Here is a 19800-nt window from a genome sequence, read left to right as displayed (position 1 = left end):
TAAGCTTGAAATCAAGATAAATGGTGTACAACATGGCTTTGTCAAGCCTTCGGTTTTTTTTAACATTGAAATTGGGAAATCCAAAATCAGTGCCCAGTACTACCTACCTACTAACTTAAGTTGGCGCTACAGTCCTGTGTGAACTAGGGCCTTAGATAACAAACTTCTCCATTTAGCTAGATGTCTTAACCGCGGTCTTCCTCTTGCATTCGAAGGCTTTCCGGGCCGTTGAGAAGCTAAACTTTTATCTTTCTGACTACGTCCACGTTCAGCCCGTACAGCTCCATCTTCTCTTCCACTCAGCTTCTATGCATACGGGACCGTGGATCCCGCCAGAACTTTTCTCTCAAAACGACCCAAGGTGCTTTCATCCGATTTTGTCATAGTCCATGCTTCTGCACCGTATAGCAGGACGGGTCTGATAAGGTTTCTATATAGCGACACTTTGGTCGTTCAAAGAAGGGATTTACTATGCTTTCTTACTACCTCAAAGTTACGTCAGTCGATGGTGACGTTTTGACCGAGTCGTCACATCGGTGTTGTAGGTCTTTCCTTCATAACAGTATGTACTTTGTTTTGGAATCATTAACCGTTAAAACCACATTTTCCGCCTCTGTTTCAATACTCATAAAAGCCCCATTGACATCAAGCTGAGTTCTTCCGATTAAGCCAATGCCATCAGCATATGCGAATAACTGGACAGACTTTTGAAAGATAGTGTCTCTAGTGTTGACGAGGGAGGTCACGCTTTTCTTTCAAGGATGAAATATTAAACAATCATCATCACCTAGTCTTAAGTCTGTTTTGACATCAAAAGGTTCTGTTAAGTTGTTACCAACCTTTATGGAGCAGGGCGAATTCGCCATGGTCCTGCACAAACGGTTGAGTTGGGTAGAGATACCAAAACTAGAAATGGCCCTTTATAGTTCATCCCTGTAGATGCTGTCATGTGCGGCCTTGGAATCGATGAAAAGATGGTGGGTGTCGATATGATGTTCTTGGGTTTTTTCCATGATCTCCCGTAATGTAAATATTTGATCGATTGCTGAATTTTCTGGTCCTAAAGCACACAGACCTATCAAGTTGTTGGCGATGGGCTTTAGACGTTCATATTATTACGGCACTTTCACGCATATATCTATAATAAAGGGAGTTGTTATCCGAATTTTATTTTATTGGAATCTCGAAAGTATTTTTGAAGCCATATTTTCAGTATGTCCTCTTTTTGACATACTTAACGTGTCAAAAAAACCAGCTACCAGATTTCGAATATTCTTCTCGCAAAGACCATTAAGCACTAACCGTAAACTTGGATAAAGTTAGTTAGCCGATCAAAAATGCGATAGCCGTAAACGACTTAATTCTTTCCACAGTTTTAAATTGCCGAAGTTGCTAATAAATGATATTTCAAGTCACAGAGTAAGTTTCTTCAATATGGCCGCTTTCACCTATCAAAGCTTTAACACAGTAACAAATCGGCCTTTCTTCAACTTTCCTAACCTTATTTCAATGACTCTTCCGCATAGATCCGGCTGCATTTGAGCAATGTTATGTTCACGTTAAGGGCATCGGTCGATTGTGGTTTATTTGCATAGACTTGCGACTTCACGAAACCCTACAGGAAAAAGTCTAGCGGTTTTAAATCGCAAGATATAACCTTACCCTCAAATCGTTCATGCAAAATGTCAATCGTAGAGTTTCCTGTGTGGAACGTAGCTCCGCCCTGCTGGAACCACATGTCTTCTAGATCCGTATGGTTTAATTTGACGGGGATTGCCTCACTAACGTTTTTTTCAAAAAAGTACGGACCAGTTACACCACCGGCCACAAAATCCACACAAAACTTTAACTTTTTGAGGGTGCCTTAGCACCTGGTTAACCTCGCGTTTGCGTATGGGTGTAGGACCAGGTGTAGGACCAGGTTCTAACGCAAAATTTGTCAAGTTGAAGTCTGCGAAAGGCCGAGTTCTGTTCAAGGCGAGTAATACACAGCCACGGGTTCTGCTGTGCACTTTCACGGGCCCGCCGAGATTCTTGGCTGAGCCTGCGTTCCTTGAACGCAATGGCTGATTGTTTACTGAACCGGTCGTCTCAAATTTGGCCACCAAATTTTGAAGAGTCGACTTTGAAGGGCCCCCACGTCTACTGTAAAATTAGCGCAATGCGCGCAACGTTAGAAAACTCATTTAGATAAGTTTTATTATTTGAACGTGATGTTCAATCTTGTAACATGCCAGATGTCACCAAAACAAAATGGTTGACACGGGGCGCCAAAATCTACCCGGGCCAATTGACAAAACCCCTTTACAAAAATATTGGGAAATGTTTCGATATGAGGTTTAAAACATTTATAATTTTTCTGTGGTAACTCAAATTTATTTTCGCCTTGGATTATTCTCAAAACCTTTTCGGCTGTCCACTTCAAAGTCTCAAAAATAAGTCCTATATCATAACCTATCTGACCATTGAAACAAAAATTGTGAAAGTAGAGAGATCTGGAAATTGATGATACTTCGTCTAATTTTTATAATTAAGGTCAACAGTTTCTTAGGTTCTTAGTTCTCTTACTCTTATTCCAATCATTTGATGGACGTTAAAACTGTTTCCTATTTTTATTCTTGGTTTCAAAAGAATTGACTTTAAGGCATGAATACGATACCAAAAAAAGTATCTAATGAATTCTTTAAAAAGTGAAACAAATTTATCTTCAAGATTTGTTTTATAGAGCGAACGAGATCTTCTACAAATTTTCCAACATTTTTAAGACACAAGACTTCCTAACTGCAGCATACTCAAAGTCCTAAGATAACACAAATGTTGAACAATGTTCAAGGTAAATAAATAGATTTTGTTCACACACTTTTTCCCCGCGTCCAACTAACATAAGAATTGAATTATATGAATTTAAAATTATAGAAGAGGGCCAAACAAAACGGGCGAAGTATAAACTTGTGTATTTCTTTTTTTTGGAATAATTTGTTTTTGAAAATTAATGACTCCATAGGTTTTAAGGCAACTTATTGTAACATAACTTTTTAAATGCTCCTTCTTCCATAAGAATCCTTGAAAACTTCTTCTTCTTCGTCTTTCTTACACCACTATTATACTTTAATATACATTTATATCTTCCAAAACACCGAAAACGAGAACACTCTCTGGTATAAAAATGTACATATTTTGAAAAACGAAGAACGACGAGAAAAGGACCACATTGTATTTATGGGCACTTCTATAACCTACATACATACATATATACTCCAAAAACGCTTATATAATAGTAGTGAAATGTAAGGACGACATTTTTATCATCCATAAAGGACCAAACAATTTTATTCCTTCATAAATCTGTTGAATATTGTTACAAGAAAATAGTAGGTATAGGTTTGGTCTTGGTATAGCGTCGTTGGATATAAGCTTGTTTTAAAATATACACTACTCGAGGTCAAAGAAGCAGCTTCGTGCAACATAGTGATGCGTTATATTTATCTTTCTCAGCACGTTAAACTACCCTCCTATACAAAAACCCCCAACCCAAAAACCTAACTCATAAAAATGTATGTTCCTGTTCATATTCTGCTGTCTTATTCTTGGCAACAAGGATTTTCGTTTATTTCGTCTATTTTCTTGGGTAGGAAAATATTTTTCACCAGGAATATTTTTGCTATGGGCTCCCTTGATATTTATCCATTTTGTGTGTGTTAGGTTCGGTATCCCCTCCCCTTTTAAATCATAAAGAAAAAAAAAGCGCAAAAATAATGCTCAGCAATATTTTGCGGGATTGTTTCTTATTTTTTTTTTTTGGCTTGGTTTTGGTTCCTCATTCAGTGGATGCTTGGGTTGGTCGGGACAGAGGAGTAGTGACTGACTTTTCGCCCCAACACGATACCCGTCAGATTTCTGGTTGTTTGATTTCATTTCCCTTCATTTTGCACGAAATTTACCGAGGATAGGTTGTCAATAAATTTCCAGTGAATGAAAATTGACAATACTTGACTGAGATATGTCGATTTGCCACAAAATGTTCAACGCAAAGTGAGGATTTGCTTGCTACACATTTCGTACTTTGTTCGTATACCGTTACCCTTATTCCGTGAAATTCAATCGTAACGTCGTGCGTCGTCCTCTCATCGCGTCGCGTCGTCAGTTTTAACGCACGCATGTGAAAATGCCATTTGAAAATTATGTAATACATGATATTTATGATAATGATTGATGTGGTATTTGAATGATATTTCATTTTTGTTTTTGATTGCTTGTTGGAATGAATGTTCTTGAGAATGTTTTTGGGAATATTTTTCCTTGAATTTTTGTATTCTGGTTAAATTGAAGAATAAAAATAAACAAGAAGCAGGTTGAAGAAAAACCCAATTTACATTTAGAAGGCATAGAAAATAATTACCAAAGAAAAATTCTTAAACCTACTTTAAGAGTAGACACAAAGTTGTATTCAGCTTGTATTAGGTTTTGTTGAACAGTAGTTCTTGTTATTTAGGAACGTTCGTCGTCGTCGAAGTCTTCGTCTTTTTCGTAGTTGCCGTTGATCGTTGTTATATATGTATATGTAGGTAAAGCTTTAGCTTACCACCCACATAACATGCCTACGGCGGCGTTGAGCGCTACATCCATGGCACCTGACACTAAACCAGCTTTTTCATTAACTAAGGTATTACATTTTCTTGAAAGACTTTTGCTATATAAGATTTGAAGGTAGGTAGGCAAGTTTATTTTCGTGTGTTAGGTAGTGAAGCAGGTAATTAACAAGCTTAATTTACGTTACGCATAAATGCCGAAAGGAATTATTTTTTTTTGCGCCTTATCAGAGGGGCTGTATGTATATGTATGTAGGGAACAATAATAATATAAATAAAGAAAAGAAACTAGTTCACTTCTAAGAAAAGGAAGTCTTAACTTAAGTAGACGAAAACATTTTCAAACTTAGTTAATTTTCTATTTTCATTTAATGTTATGAAAACATTAATTTAATATAAACGGAACAAAATAGAGCAAAAACTATGAAGGTTAAGTAAAGTTTATTTTTAAACTTTATGAAAAACTCAAATTTCTACTGAATTTTTGAATTGAATTATTTTAAAAACTCATATTTTACAATTAAAAATAAAATTTTTATTTCTGATTTAAACGCGTTTAGAAAACCCCTCTAGGATATTATTTATTTAATTTTTGTAAGAATTCCCTTGAATTCAAAACTTATAGTGTTGCGTTAATTTTTTATTATTTATTTTTGATTTACTGCTTTAAATTGTTTTAACTGAAGACTGGACAAAGAACATAATATGAATCGGAAATTCAGCCTTATTCCATTCGAGCAGCACAAATTCATCAACTTTTGAACAATAAACGATCAGATGGGGGTCGTATGAGCCATAAAGGTCATACAATTTAGTTGTATAAGTCAAGATTTCGTCTGAAGATTCGTTAGTAATTTTAAGGTATGTACCAGAAAGCGGTTTTCTCTCAAAAACACTTAAATGTTTGTTTTCATACAATTTGGACTTTGAAAAATACTTAAGTTATGCTTTAAATTATTTGCATAAGATCTTTTTTGAGAGAAAGAGCAACTATTCAGGATCTTAAGAAGAAACCTTAAATAAGAGATCGCCAATTTAATATTACGCTGTATTTTAATTTCTGAAACTCGTCTTCAATTTCATCTTATATGTTTCTTAAAGTGTTTCTTTATTTCAAAATTGAATTTCTATTAAATACAAAACTTGTAAGATCTTGAAATAACAAAAAAACTTACTTTTTGAAGTAAATCTAAATAGGTATAACTTAGTGCCATTATTTTTTTCTTATAATGGATTAGCCGTGTATATAAGAAATGATGTTGCGTATCAACTCCAGCCATAATATAGTTTGTGCTCAAACACAAACTTCAATTTCATGTGGTTAAAATTTACGGTAAATAAGCGCATCATCCACGAGTGTTTTTTATAACATTTTATCCTCACACTGAAATCGTCATTGCGGGCGATTTCAATGTACACAATTCTTCTTGGCTTCGTTATTCTGGCCAGTAAACACCGGCGGGAAGGTATGTTGAGATCTTTGCTGAGTTGATTCAATAAACTCAACTTGTCGATGAGCCAACTCGAATCCCTGACGTTGTAGGCCAATCGGGCAACACCCTAGACTTGTTTCTTACCTCTGACCCTAATGTATACACAATTAGTGTATTACCGCCTCTAGGCACATCAGACCATTGTAACGTACCTGCAAAATTCTCATGTCGAAAAAACCCAGTTAAAGAAAAAACTCCTTTGAGAACCGTTTGGCAATATGAGAAAGCCAACTGGGACGGTCTCTTCAGGAACTTTAACTGGTCACTATGCTTCCTCGATAGTGAAGTGGATTTCAGCGCAGAAATGGTAACAAATTTAATTCTCTGTGGGATGAGAAATTTTATCCCGAATAGGGTGAAATCTATCAAACCCAAAGAGAACTCATGGTTTGATTCGAGCTGTAAAGAGGTTATTAGGTTCAGAGATTTAAGTTTCCGTTGTTATAAAGCAAACCCGACTGAGGAAAACCGGAATAAGTTTAAACAAGCTAGAAAGACCTGTAATGGTCATATTCGACGGCACTTGCATCCAGGAAACTAATCAACTTTCAGTACTCGGTATGAATATCACAGATCACCTCTTATGGAATGATCACATATTCGATATTGCCAAAAATGCTTCCAGGTGCTTAGGATTTCTCCGAAGATGCAAGAAATTTGTAACCCCTTCTGATCTGGCTATAATTTACAAAGCTTTTATCCGCCCAAAGCTTGAATATAATTCGCATATCTGGACAGGTGCCCCTAAAACAAGTTTAAATCTCTTGGACAGATTCCAAAAAAGGAGCTTTAAAAATGATAGGCGATAGAACTATAATCCAAACATTTACATCGCTAGAACACCGTCGCAATATTTCATGCCTTTCGTTATTTTATAGATATTTTTTACAAACAATGTTCTGTCGAATTAACCAGTTGCATTTCACCCCTTAAACAATTCAGCCGTAATACTCGCACGTCTAGGAATGCTCATCATTTTACCCTTGAGCTCAATTTCGGGCGTACTGTCAAGTACAGAGATTCTTTCCTAAATCGCACATCGAGAATGTGGAATGGTTTGGCCAACACTGTTTTTCCCTCCCATTTTCATGTTCAGAACTTTAAGACCAATGTGCAGGGGTATCTCCTTTTAAATCCTTCCCTATTTTCCTAACGCTCGCACTGTGTTTAAATATAAACATATAAAGGGTACTAATAACCCCTTAAGTGCTTGTGAATTAAAAAAAAAGTGATGCTCTAGAACTAAGATTGAACCACGAATTCCAAAAAATATAAATGTCCCAAAAACGGCACAGTTGATATTTTCATTTCTATTAATTTAATGTAAAACAATTAAAGCTCTCAAGGACTGAAGTAAAAAGAGATTCTGCAACGTGTAATTTCCGGAATAAAATTTCTTTCTTACTTATTTTGTTTACCTTAATTTGTATTAATTAATTTTAGAGAAATTATGTACTTAAATGCACCTTTTTTCTTAAAGTCAAGAAACAAACATTTTTTTTTCTACAATTTGTATGTTTTGTTGACTTCTTTAGGATCAAAATATTTTCAAAAGGTTCACGGCGGAAAACTGTAATTTTTTAGAATTTGTCTTCCACCACCAGCTCCAATCTACAAGTAATCAGTCAGATAAAGATATTAATACTGATTCCCCATAATTGAGACCGAAAAAAATACGTAAGAAAAAGCTTCATATTATAGGCTTCTGTTTTATTTTCTAACCAAAAAAGATTACATTTTTCTGGAAAATTGTCACTTTGTCTGGGTTTTCGCATCCATACTTTTGTAACCTTCTTCGCTTTTATAGAAATGCCAACAAGAACAGAATGTATTATTTTTGCAAAAAGCTGCATTTCAACATTTTCTAACATTAAAATTTCTAACATTTCTGCGTAAAATGCACTTAAAACCCTTTAATCTATTGTATTTTAGCTCTTAAATATGGCATTTTTAGAAAATTGTTCGAATCTTGGAATGATTATTAACTTCCCATAGGAAGTTATTGTAACCAATTTATAAATTAAAAAAAACTGAAAATTTTACGAAAACAAAATGGTTTTATCTCGAAAACAATTTTGTGCAACTAAAAATAACGTTTTTAACATCTGGTAAAGTTTAGAGAAAAATTGAATTGACAGTTTTTTTTACAAAAAAAAAAATCCTAAACAAAAAAATTAATAAAAGTTGGTAAAAATTAATTTTCGACTCAAATCTCTTTTCAAAAAATTGAGATATTGGCTTTAAACTACTTTTATCTCTTAAGAAAGCATTTTGTCAATATTCAGACAAATTTTAAGAAAATCGAATTAACAGTTTTTTTACAAAAACTAAAAACTTTAGAGAAAATTTAACAAAAGTTATTAAAAATTGGTTTTCGACACAAATATCTTTTCAAAACATTCAGATATTGGCTTTAAACTACTTTTAAAAACTATTGTTTACAACATTCAGTAAATTTTTGAGAAACGTCGGTTTGACAGTTTTTTACAAAAAATAAAACCTAAACAAAAAAACTAAAACTTGGTAAAAATTTACTTTGGACTCAAATAACTTTTCAAAACATTAAAAATATTTTCTTCAAACTCTTTTTATTTCACAGAAAGTATTGTTTTCGATTCTCAGTAGTTTTTTTTTTTATAAAAATCCAACCGTCCGTTTTTTCATGCTTAAAAAAAAATCTACAAGAAAGAGTACGCAAATTTGGTAAAAATTGATGTTCGGTTCTAGATATCTCTCAAATTAATTTGAATTATTCTTAAAAACTTTAATTTTACCAACAATATTTTTCGTACAGAGAAATAGTTTTTGTTTTTAGTAGCAATTCTTAATTTTTTACTTAAATTGGTAAAAAAAAATTTTTAATAAAAGTAATTTTAACAAAACTAGATTTTCAAACTAAACTATTTCTCTATATAAAAAATATTGTTGGTAAAATTAAAGTTTTCAACTGACAACTTTTTTAACCGAACACGAAAACCTACAAACTTTTAAGCAAGACAAATCGAAAGACAGGATGGGAAGTTATCAGTGTGGGTCGCACCCCAATATCTTTTTAGTTTTTGGAGTTCATTGAGAACTGTCGCGCATGTGTGGAACCTTTTTTTGTAACTTTTGACGGAATTCGATATTTATTAAGTTAAAAACGTCTTTAAGATAATTTCTAACGTTATGTATAATGAATGTAACATTTAATTCGACTTATTTTGTTATTTATTTGATCCACGGTCATACTTTCTCACCCGTTTTATCGATTGGTCTTGATTAAAACTTTAACAAAATAATATTCATAACAATATTTTCTGTCAGATAAAAAATTTGAAGTCTTTTGTTCTTCTAATACTTGAGTCTAAAATCACTTTTTTTATCAGGTTTTTGTTATTTTTGAAGGTTTTCGTGCTTTTTTTATTTAAAAAAGTTGTCAGTTAATTTACTAACAATATTTTGCATATGAAGAAATTGTTTGATTTCAAAATCTTGTTTTGTTAACAAGACACTTAGACGAAACTTAATTTTAGTAGCATTTCAAAATTTAGCACAGAAAGAAATTTTGAAGTCAATATCTTGATTATTTCGCGAAACATCCAGAATCGAATATTAAATTTTACCAATTTTGAGTACTATTTTTATGAAAAAAACTGACTATTGGATTTTTGTAAAAATGTTACTGAATTTCGAAAACAATATTTTTATAAGATGAAATTTTAAGTATAATCTGATTTTAAGTCTTTTTTGTTTGGTGTGTGTTTTAAATAATAATAACCAATAATGTTATTTCAATTCTTGGTGGGATAAAGAAGCAATCGAACAAAAACTGTCTGATACTTTTGCTAAAAAACAGCTTTTCATAAAATTTGTTCCACAAAATTCTTGAATACGCTTGTCAGGTCTAGGCACCAAATTATTCCTGTCAGAGACTAGAATTGGTGCCAAAAATGTTATAGAGATTTGCGCAGAAGAGGTTAAGGCTTATTCCTACAATCTTCTACCTTATCAGCATACCTGATTATATATGTTTTGTGTTTATTGGTAATTTAATAAATGTAAATATTAACACTGCATATGTTGCATGTTTAGGTTATGTTTAAGTTATTTACATTTGTTTGACCATATAGTGAGTTTATCAAATAAATTATTGACAATTTCTCGTGTATACAAAATATAAAGCTGGTATTTAGCTAATTTACATAAATAAACATTTATCAATATCTTAGCAGATAACCGCCAAAATAAGGCATTCTAAATGCAACACGGTCATTAGGACGTTCATTGTTAAAGTTCCATAATATGAAGATGATTTGATGATCAATAAGACGACTTGATGAAAAATTCAAAAAGTTAAGGATTTTAAAGTCAATATGGAAAACTACATTACCATTCAAATCGTGTCTTGTTACATGCTTGTTGAAATTTTAATTTCGTTAGAATTTAATTACTGGCAGACCTGAGCTTTGAATTTACCCATAATCAAATCTTTAATGTGGTATTTTTATTATACACCCAAAGCCATAATTAATAATTTACATAAAATAATGTACTTGCTTACAATATTTTATTACCATAAGTATTAAGCACCACTAACTAGTGCAACAACTTCATAAATTTGAACCTAATGTTGTTTGATAACTGTTAGGACTCATTAAAAACATCACATTTACGAGTATAAGTCTTAAGCCTCATATGCACATTAGAAATGCATTAGAAAATACAAATTTGGATTTGGTCGTAAATTTTGATATTTTATTCACATGAGATTATTAACCAACAGATACGGCATAAAAATTGTAATCATTATGCAAACAAGTAATATTTCAAATTTAGGCTTATGTACTTGGAACGAAATTTTGTATTCGATGTTTTGTGAAAAGCTTCGAATATTTTAGTTCGAAGTTCCAGAGAAAACAGTGATGGCATTCAAAATGTTTTGCTAGAAGATGAATAGTGAACTTATGTAAATCATATTTATGCATTGACATATAACAAGAATAATAAGAAAATAAGAAATTTCAGGATCTTTCGAAATACAATTGTCCAAAAAGTCTCCTTTTTTTTGTTGATTCGGAGTTGGAGTCGGAATTGGAGAAATTAACACAATAAACACTTTTAAAGCAAAAAAAATAAAGTTTCATTGAAAAAAACCTAAAATGTTAAACAATTTACAGCAAGTAAAAGAAAAATCATAACAAAAAAGTTTCCGTGCTTTTTCCATTGATCCCTTTGAAAAGCAATGCATTGAAATTAAAAAATATCAAAGCCTAGTAACTCGTAGGACTACCTTTATTTTTTGACTTGCAGCAATCGTTTTTTCATTGAACGCAATAGCATGGAAGACGTTTCCGAAGTAATATTGTTTCATTCCTCAAACAGGACGAATTTGAGGCTGCTTTGTTTGATATTGTATGGTGATGAATTTTTTTATCTATACTCGTAAATGATTCCACAGGTGCTCAATTGGGTTGAGATCTGAGGGTTTTCCCAGAGTACCAATATCTATCCATCGTGCCGTACTCTCAATGAAAACTAAGTTCTAACGCCGAAAGATGGCGTACTTCCCTACACCATAATATTGCTGCCACCATGCTTTACAGCAGGTTTTAAATTTCTCCAGTCCATTCTAGCTGTCTTACTTGCTTTTTGTATAAACGGCTTCTTCCGGATTGCATGACCCAGAAATTCATTGTATGTGGACAAACATGAATTCCATCTATTCATTTCAATTTTCCGACAGTAACAGGAGCACTTTACTTAGGGTCTTCTGCGATCGCTTCCCAGTACGATGATCAGTCCTCTCAGATCTTGTTTTTTTATAATAAGCGAGCGTGCGCTTATTAAAAAATAACTACCCTTATTAGACACAGTGTGAGCACTAGGAAAGGGAGAGAGGGGTTGAAAGGAGGTGTCGGTGCACATTGGTTTTGAATTCCTGAATATTGCAATATCTGGGAAAGACAGAGTGTGGCAAGGCATTCCAAATTCGCATAGTACGTCTAAAGAACCAATCTCTGTACTTGACAGTACGACCAAAGTTGGGCTCGAGGGTATATTGATGAGCATTCCTAGAAGCGCGAGTATTACGGTTGAACTGTTAAAGGGGAGGAATGCAGCTGGCTATTTCTCTAGATCATAAACCATTAAAATAACGGTAAAAGAGGGTGCGACAAGAAACATTTCGACGATGTTCAAGTGACGTAAATGATCTTATGATGGTAATATCACCAATCAATCTAAATGCTCTACGTTAAATAATATCCATTGGCTTAAGTAAGTTGCAGTAGCACCAGCCCAGATATGGGAGTTATACTCAAGCTTTGGACGTATATAAGTCTTGTAAATAACAGCCAGATCAGAGGGGGAGAAAAACTTCGACCCTACGCGACATCGCGTATGTGATCGTTCCACATACCGAGAATATCGAGATGTTTAGTTTCCTCGATGCAAGTGCCATTTATGGATAATGGCAAGGGGGGTATACTTCGCTTTAACGATACAAGACAGCATTGCGTTTTCGAAGCATTAAATTCCACGCGGTTTCTTATTCCCCATTGTACAATGCTGTTTAGGTCGGAATTAAATGAGCTTATCATATTTTGTCGTTGCAGTTCCACATCCGAAGAAGAGGGGTGTGAATCTAACGTCAGCGAAACAATGTATTGGATTAGATGTTGCAGACAGGAGATCATTAATAAAAATGAGAAAGAGTGTTGGAGATAAAACAGAATCCTGGGGCACACCAGCATTTATTTTGTGGTTTTTAGACTTGAATCTATCCAATACAACTTGAATTGCACGATTCGAAAGGTAATTACTAAACCAATGAAGCAGGGATTCATGAAAACCAAAAGCACTCATTTTCGATAAGAGCGCCTGATACCAAACCCTATCAAATGCTTTTGAAATATCATGTGCAATAATCTTACTTTCTCCAAAACTATGTAAAGATTTGTTCCACTGTTCGGTGAGATGAACCAGGATATCACCAGTGGAACTATTGTTACGAAAGCCGTATTGTCGGTCATTAAGAAGCTATCTTCAAGATATTTCTTGAGCTGATAATTAATCAGCGTTTCCATGACCTTGGAAAGGAGGGACGTAAGTGCAATCGGTCGGTAATTAGAGGGTGAGGAAGATTCGCCTTTCTTGGGAATAGGCTGGACAAATGCAGTTTTCCATCCGCTCGGAACGAGACCTGAGGAGTAGGACAGATGAAAAAGCTTACGCAGTGGTTTCGCCAGCGATGAAGAACACCTCTTCAGAACAAAAGCGGGGATACCATCCGGACCAGCAGATTTATGATTGTTAAGATCTTTTAGGACTCTCGCTACAGTACGAGTGCAGTATTTGCTACTGCATTTGTTTTTATTTTTTAATTGCTTCAATACACACTGAAAGTTTGAAGGAGGCCTTTTTACTATTTCGTCCAAAGTCTTACCTTCGTTTCTCAAGTCAATTACAATTTCTTTGTTAGCCAGGAAAATTTGCTTGTCCACTTTCCATTATTTATCTTCATGAGAAAACAAAATAATTAACCCTAAAATCTATAACAAACATTTCTAGGGCAACGATTAAAAAGCCCTTAAGTTATTATGTATTTAAAAAAATATTGTTGCAAAGTTTTGGTAAAATCAATTGACAGTTTTTTTTACAAACATTTAAAGCCTCCAATACTAGTCTCAGTTAATAGCGGGACGGGGATGATAAGGGTTTTATACAGCGACACTTTGGTCGCTCAAGAGAGGGCTTTGTCGCTCAATTCTTATTGTAGAAACACCGGATAGCTACAGTAATTTTTCGGTTGATCTCAGCGGTGGTGATGTTTTCTGTGTTCATAGCGGAGCCTAGGTAGATAAAGTCTTTAACTACCTCAAAGCCTTAAAGTTACGTCTGTCGATGGTGACGTTTTGACTGAGACGTCGGTGTTGTTAGTCCTTTTTTGATAACAGTATGTACTTTGTTTTGCCTTGATTGCCCGTTTAACCCATCTTTGACACCTGTACCTCAATACTTACAAAACCTCCATTAACATCACACTGAGTTCTTCCGATTATGTCAATGTCATCAGCATATGCTAGAAATGGCGATCTCAAGGCAACCTAGCCTGACATCCCATAAGCGCTGTAGTGCGTCGTTTTGATAAAGCATATGCTAGTAATTGAACAGATTTTTGAAAAATAGTGCCTTTATTGTGGACGTGGGAGCTCTGCACTTTTCATTCAACTACGATGCTAAAAAATCGCATGACAGCGCATTACCGTGTCTAAAACCTTTTTTGACATCAAAAGGTTCTGTTAAGTTGTTTCCAACCTTTATAAAGCAGTGCGAGTTTCTTATGGCCTACTTGCATAAACGTACGAGTTTGGCAGGATGCCAAAATAAGACATGACTCTTTAAAGCTTATAGATGCTGTCATATGAGGCTTTGAAATCGATGAGATGCTGTGTGTCGATTTAATGTTCTTGGGTTTTTTCCAGAATATGCTATAATGTAAATATTTGAACTACTGTGCTCTAAGGACCTATTAAGTCTTGGCGATGGGACCTTCACATATTACGGCAGAGAAGAATATGTAAGCGATGTTAAGGAGACTATTGCCTTTATAGTCAGTGCATTTTAGAAGGTCTACTTTTTTCGGTATAGGACAACCTGCAATACTAACGTTCTATTCATGGGGCATGCTTTCTTCAAACAATATCTTACAAATAAGTTGGTGAATGCTCCTAACTAAATTGTCTCCAGCTGCTCCGAAAAGCTCGGCATTCAAGCCATTTGCTTCAGCGGATTTGTTATACTTCAGCTTAGATATGGTTATAGTTACTTCGTCCAAGTTGGTATCTCTCTAAAAAAAAAAATGTCTCGAAAATCTGGATTAAAGTTTGAGCCATCATTCAAAAAAAACAATTTGATTGCGAGAAATAAAACATTGCATAGTTTTACTGGTAAAATGGTCAGTTTAAAAATGCCGAGGTAGCTTTTCTTGACGTACCCCTCTTAAAGAATTGTCTTTTTGGATCTCATTAAGATAGTTATTTGAATATTTGTATGAGCTTAATATTGCTATTTGTGAATTTGGCAAAGAATTGAAAGAGAATTGTACTAATGAAGCTACAACAATATGGAAGAAATCACCCTTCAAAGCCCCAGAAATCCCTATTTGTAAATCCTTTTTCATGATTTTATTAACTTTTTACTTCTATTTTAAAACTTGAATTTAATTTGACCTAAAAACTCAACTTTATTATCATTGGGCGTTTAAAAAAAATAGCAAAATAAATTGCAAATTTCTTACAAGGTTAAACTTCAGAATTGAATTCATTAACGTTTAACAGCAACGGCAACGACTATTTAGATACTTTTTTGGTGTTAATAGCCTTTATCACAATTTAATGTAAATCAAACGCTATTATAAAGCAAAATCTTCTAAATGGCCCGTTAATTCTTATCCCAAAGCATCTCATTTGAATTATATTTATGTTCTTATAAGATACCTTTGTCTGGTGATTCTATATAAAATATCTATACATAAAAGATACAATTTTAGTTCCAGTCTGATTCGGATTTATTGTTCTCCATCAATTCAATGTCATTTGAATAACAAATTATACTTCAAACCATATTGAAACTTTTTGTTTGCTATAAACCTATCTACCTACCATATAACTTACCTATACTTGGTTTAAAATAATTAATATTTTCCATCGTCACGTCAAACTAAATTATAGATACAAAAATTCAAATCAAATAAGTGAGAACCGTTAAAGGCATCTTGTATCTCATAAATCAACAAATGACAAATTATGTTTCGTGTTCTACACAAATCTATAAAACCATAAATGTGCGGTGTAAATTGGTTTTAATATAAACAAAAAGAAAAAACACAAACATTTTAATTACACTATTTTATCCGCATTATTATTATGAGGGGCGGGGGTGTAGGAAGGGAAATGGAATCTAAGTAAGTGCATTATTTATTTTTAATAGCTTATGAGCGTGTGCGTTACATATACTCGTAGAATGAAATGCGTGTAAAGCAATATTAATTTATCGAGATACTTTAATGCAGCCACGAAAGCCACAATTTTATAGCATAGTTGGGATTGGAATTAGAATTGGAATACGGTTATCATTAATTACAGACACTCAATAGAAAATATTATGAACAACGTCTAAGCCGCAGTGTGTGTGGGATGGAAGTTATAAGCTCTGAATGGAAGCAGAAGTATTATAAAGAAAAAAGTTAATCGATATCCTCAATATTTCCATTGGATGAAAGAAGCCTTATCATACGTGTATAGCGCAGTCATAAGGGAATTGAAGACACAACAAAAAAAATAATGAAAAATTAACTTGAATCGGCTCCACTTAAAAACAATTACCCATAAGCTATAACCATCAGACATACGAGTACATGATGTGGATATAGAAACAAGAACTGTGCGGTCAGCCTCAGAATTTCTAGGCGACCATATACTCGTAATAGTTCTCTTCAATTCCCAGTGATATATACAATAACAGAGGGCATTTAACTCCTCGCAAGACAATGCCACACCACAGGTCTAAGATCTGAAAAATACATAAGCCATCATCTAAGGTTGGACGTTCTAGCTCTTTTTTAGTCATTTGAGATGGTATCGAATTTTTATGGGGGTTTTTACCCTCCCAAAGTAATTTTTTTTATTTTGTTTGTCTGTCTTGTCAAAATATCAATTCTTTTTTTTTAATATGCATGTCAAGCCTTTAAAGTCTTATTTATTTAAACCTCATGGTCTTTTAGACTTCAAGACATTTAATTTGAATAATATGAAGTTTTAATTTAAATCGTAATAAAGTCCACATTCAAAATCATTTTGAAGAAAAGCCACAGATACCAAAATTAATGTCGCAAGACACAAACCTTCAAACGGAATCAAACCCTCTTAAGAGATACGCCAAAATGTCATGGTCCCTCACTTAAATGAACTTCGCTTGAGTAATAAGTCAGAGTTACTGGTGCGGATTCAAAAAATTAGAATCTGGAAAAATAATTGTACTTATGTTTTGAAAAATTAAAGAAAAGTCGCAAAGGAAAAGAATTAAGGCGCCATGAAAACTTTAAGCATTTCCGGTCATATTTGACGAAGGTTTTCCACTAAAAAGAGTTTTTTTTAAACTGAAAAATTAAAAATTTTTAAGATAATTGCTTGACAAACACTTACAAATTAAAAGAGGCTTTCAGTTAAAATATTCTTTCAAAAAACGGGTTTACTGTAAGGTCTGTGTTTTACTTCTCAATGGAAATTATTTGAATAGGTCTTCAAATTGAACATTTTAACAAATCCTGACATTACAAGGTTCCTAGGATCAAAATCAAATACTCTTAGAGAGATGTGTGTGAGTGAGTCTGAGGACGTTCGGTATGTTTTTCGTCGTTGATTGTAACTCAAGACCTAACGGAGGTATCTAGTTCAAGCAAATTTAAATTTTTCAGATAATATCATTAAAAGATGCAGGTGTTTTTCTCACTATAGCAATTTAATAAAAAGTGACAAATTTGGTTAATATCAAATATCTCCAGAATCTAAAGATGACAATAACGACGCTCACTCAAGGAGATATTACTAGCCTTATGACGCAAAGACACAGTGTGAGCAGTAGGAAAAGGAGATAGGGTTTGAAAGGAGATGTTGGTCTTGGTGCACAGTGGTTTTGATTTCTGAATACTGCAATGACTGGAAAAGGCAGAGTCTGGTACGGCATTCCTTATTCGCGTAGTACGATTAAAGAACGAATCTCTGCATTTGACAGTACGACCGAAGTTGGTCTCAAGGGTATACTAATGAGCATTCCTAGAAGGTCGAGTATTACGGTTGAACTGTTTAAGGGGAGGAATGAAACTGACTATTTCATATGCATAAACCGTTAAAATAAAGGTAACAGATGGTGCGACAAGAAATATTTGGACGATGTTCGAGCAACTTAAATGATCTTATGATGGAAGTATCACCAATCAATCTAAATGGTCTACGTTTAATACTGTCCAAGAGGCTTAAGTAAGTTGCAGTTATACTCAAGCTTTGTATATATAAGTCTTGTAGATAACAACCATGTCAGGGGGGGGGGGTCTTCTTGCATCGCCTTAGAAAACCAAAACATCTTGCGGCATTTTTGGCGATATCGCGTATGTGATCATTCCACAAAATATGGTTAAGAATATCGAGATATTCAGTATAGAAGTTGCAGACAGGAGATCATTAATAAAAATGAGAAAGAGTGTTGGAGATAAAACGGAGCCCTGGGAGTTGGAACACACCAGCATTTATTGTGTGGTTTTCAGACTTGAACCCATCCAAAACAACTTGTATTGAACGATCCAAAAGGTAATTACTAATCCAATGAAGCAGGGTTTCATGAAGACTGAAAGTACGTTTTTTCGATAAGAGAACTTGATGCCAAACCCTATCAAATGCTCTTAAAATATCAAGCGCAATAATATTACTTTCTCCAAAACGATGTAAATGTTTACTCCACTGTTCCTAATCATGGAAAAGCCGTATACTGTCCGTCAATAAAAAGCTTTGAATCTTTGAGATATTTCTTGAGTTGATAATTAATTAGCGTTTATATGATCTTGGCAAAAAAGGAAATAAGTGGAATCGATCGGTAATTAGAGGATAAGGAAGAATCGACTTTTTTGTGGATGGGCTTTACAAATGCTGTCTCCCATCCGCTCCGAACAAGACCTGAGAAATAGGACAGATGGAAAAGCTTGCGCAGGGGTTTTGCCGGCATTGAAGAACACCTCTTCATAATTTGTATGTATGTTGAGATTTTTTCGGACTCTCGCCACGTACGATAAAAGATTGACTCCATAGAATCACTTACGCGCATTAACTAAAAATTTGTTCTGCTTTTATGACATTGGAGTATTTTTTGCAGTGATTGTTTGTCATGTAAGTATTTGATTCGTCGAAAATGGGCGTGAAAGACCTGTCTGGCTTGCTTAAACTTATTCCAGTTTTCCTCAGTTGGATTGACTTTAAAAGAACGGAAAATTACCCCATTGACAGTAATAACCTCTTTACAGCTTTAATCAGTCTTTTTTCTTTAGGTCTGATGCTTTTAGCCCTGTTCGGGAAAAAAGTTCTCTTTCCCAAGAAAAGGACTTGTGATCATATCAGCGCTGGCGTCCACGTCACTATCGAGGAAGCATATTGACCAGTTAAAGATCATGAAATAGTTGTTGAGACCGCCCCAGTTGGCTTTCTCGTAATGTCAAAAGTTTCTCATAGGAGCTCTTCCCAGTTTTGGCACAAGAAATTTGCTGATATAACACAATGGTCAGATGTGCTTAGAGGAGATAGAGAATAGTGTAATAGTGTCAGAGGTAAGAAGCAAGTCAATGGTGTCTTCTGCTCGACTTTCCACATCCGATATTCGAGTGGGCTCGTTAAAAAAAAATGGTTAGCAAAATGTTAAGAATGTATTCAGATATTCAGTATAGAGACAGCTTTTGCGTCACTATCTTTGTGTTTTTTTACGAGTCATTAATAGTCAGTATTTTATTTGAATTCGATACCTTATCCTTCCTTAAGATATAGAAAACGAAAAAAGGGTATTGCGAGCTCACGATTTTCGGGATTTTCAAAATTTTCTTTGAAAAAAAAAATAATCCAACCGACACATTTGTTATTTTGAAAGTTTGAGATTGATTATTTTGAACCGATAAAAATTGGGCCTACTGCAAAATT

General features: G+C 34.1%; 2 protein-coding genes across 6 annotated transcripts in view; one reads left to right on the top strand and one right to left on the bottom strand.

The window, feature by feature from the left end:
* Positions 1–19800, top strand: part of LOC129953938 (band 4.1-like protein 4) — a 399888-nt gene that overhangs the window by 55014 nt on the left and 325074 nt on the right. The window lies entirely within an intron of this gene.
* LOC129940287 (uncharacterized) overlaps positions 1–19800 on the bottom strand; it is a 30544-nt gene that overhangs the window by 986 nt on the left and 9758 nt on the right. The window contains exon 2 of the mRNA XM_056048578.1: positions 14774–14912. Within this exon, the coding sequence (XP_055904553.1) occupies positions 14774–14912 (139 nt within the window). The remainder of the gene's footprint in view (positions 1–14773; positions 14913–19800) is intronic.

The sequence above is a fragment of the Eupeodes corollae genome, chromosome 1 (genome assembly GCF_945859685.1).
Source record: "Eupeodes corollae chromosome 1, idEupCoro1.1, whole genome shotgun sequence".
In the NCBI taxonomy this organism is placed as follows: domain Eukaryota; kingdom Metazoa; phylum Arthropoda; class Insecta; order Diptera; family Syrphidae; genus Eupeodes; species Eupeodes corollae.
Note: the sequence above shows the minus strand (reverse complement) of the source record. Positions and strands in the feature narration are given on the sequence as shown.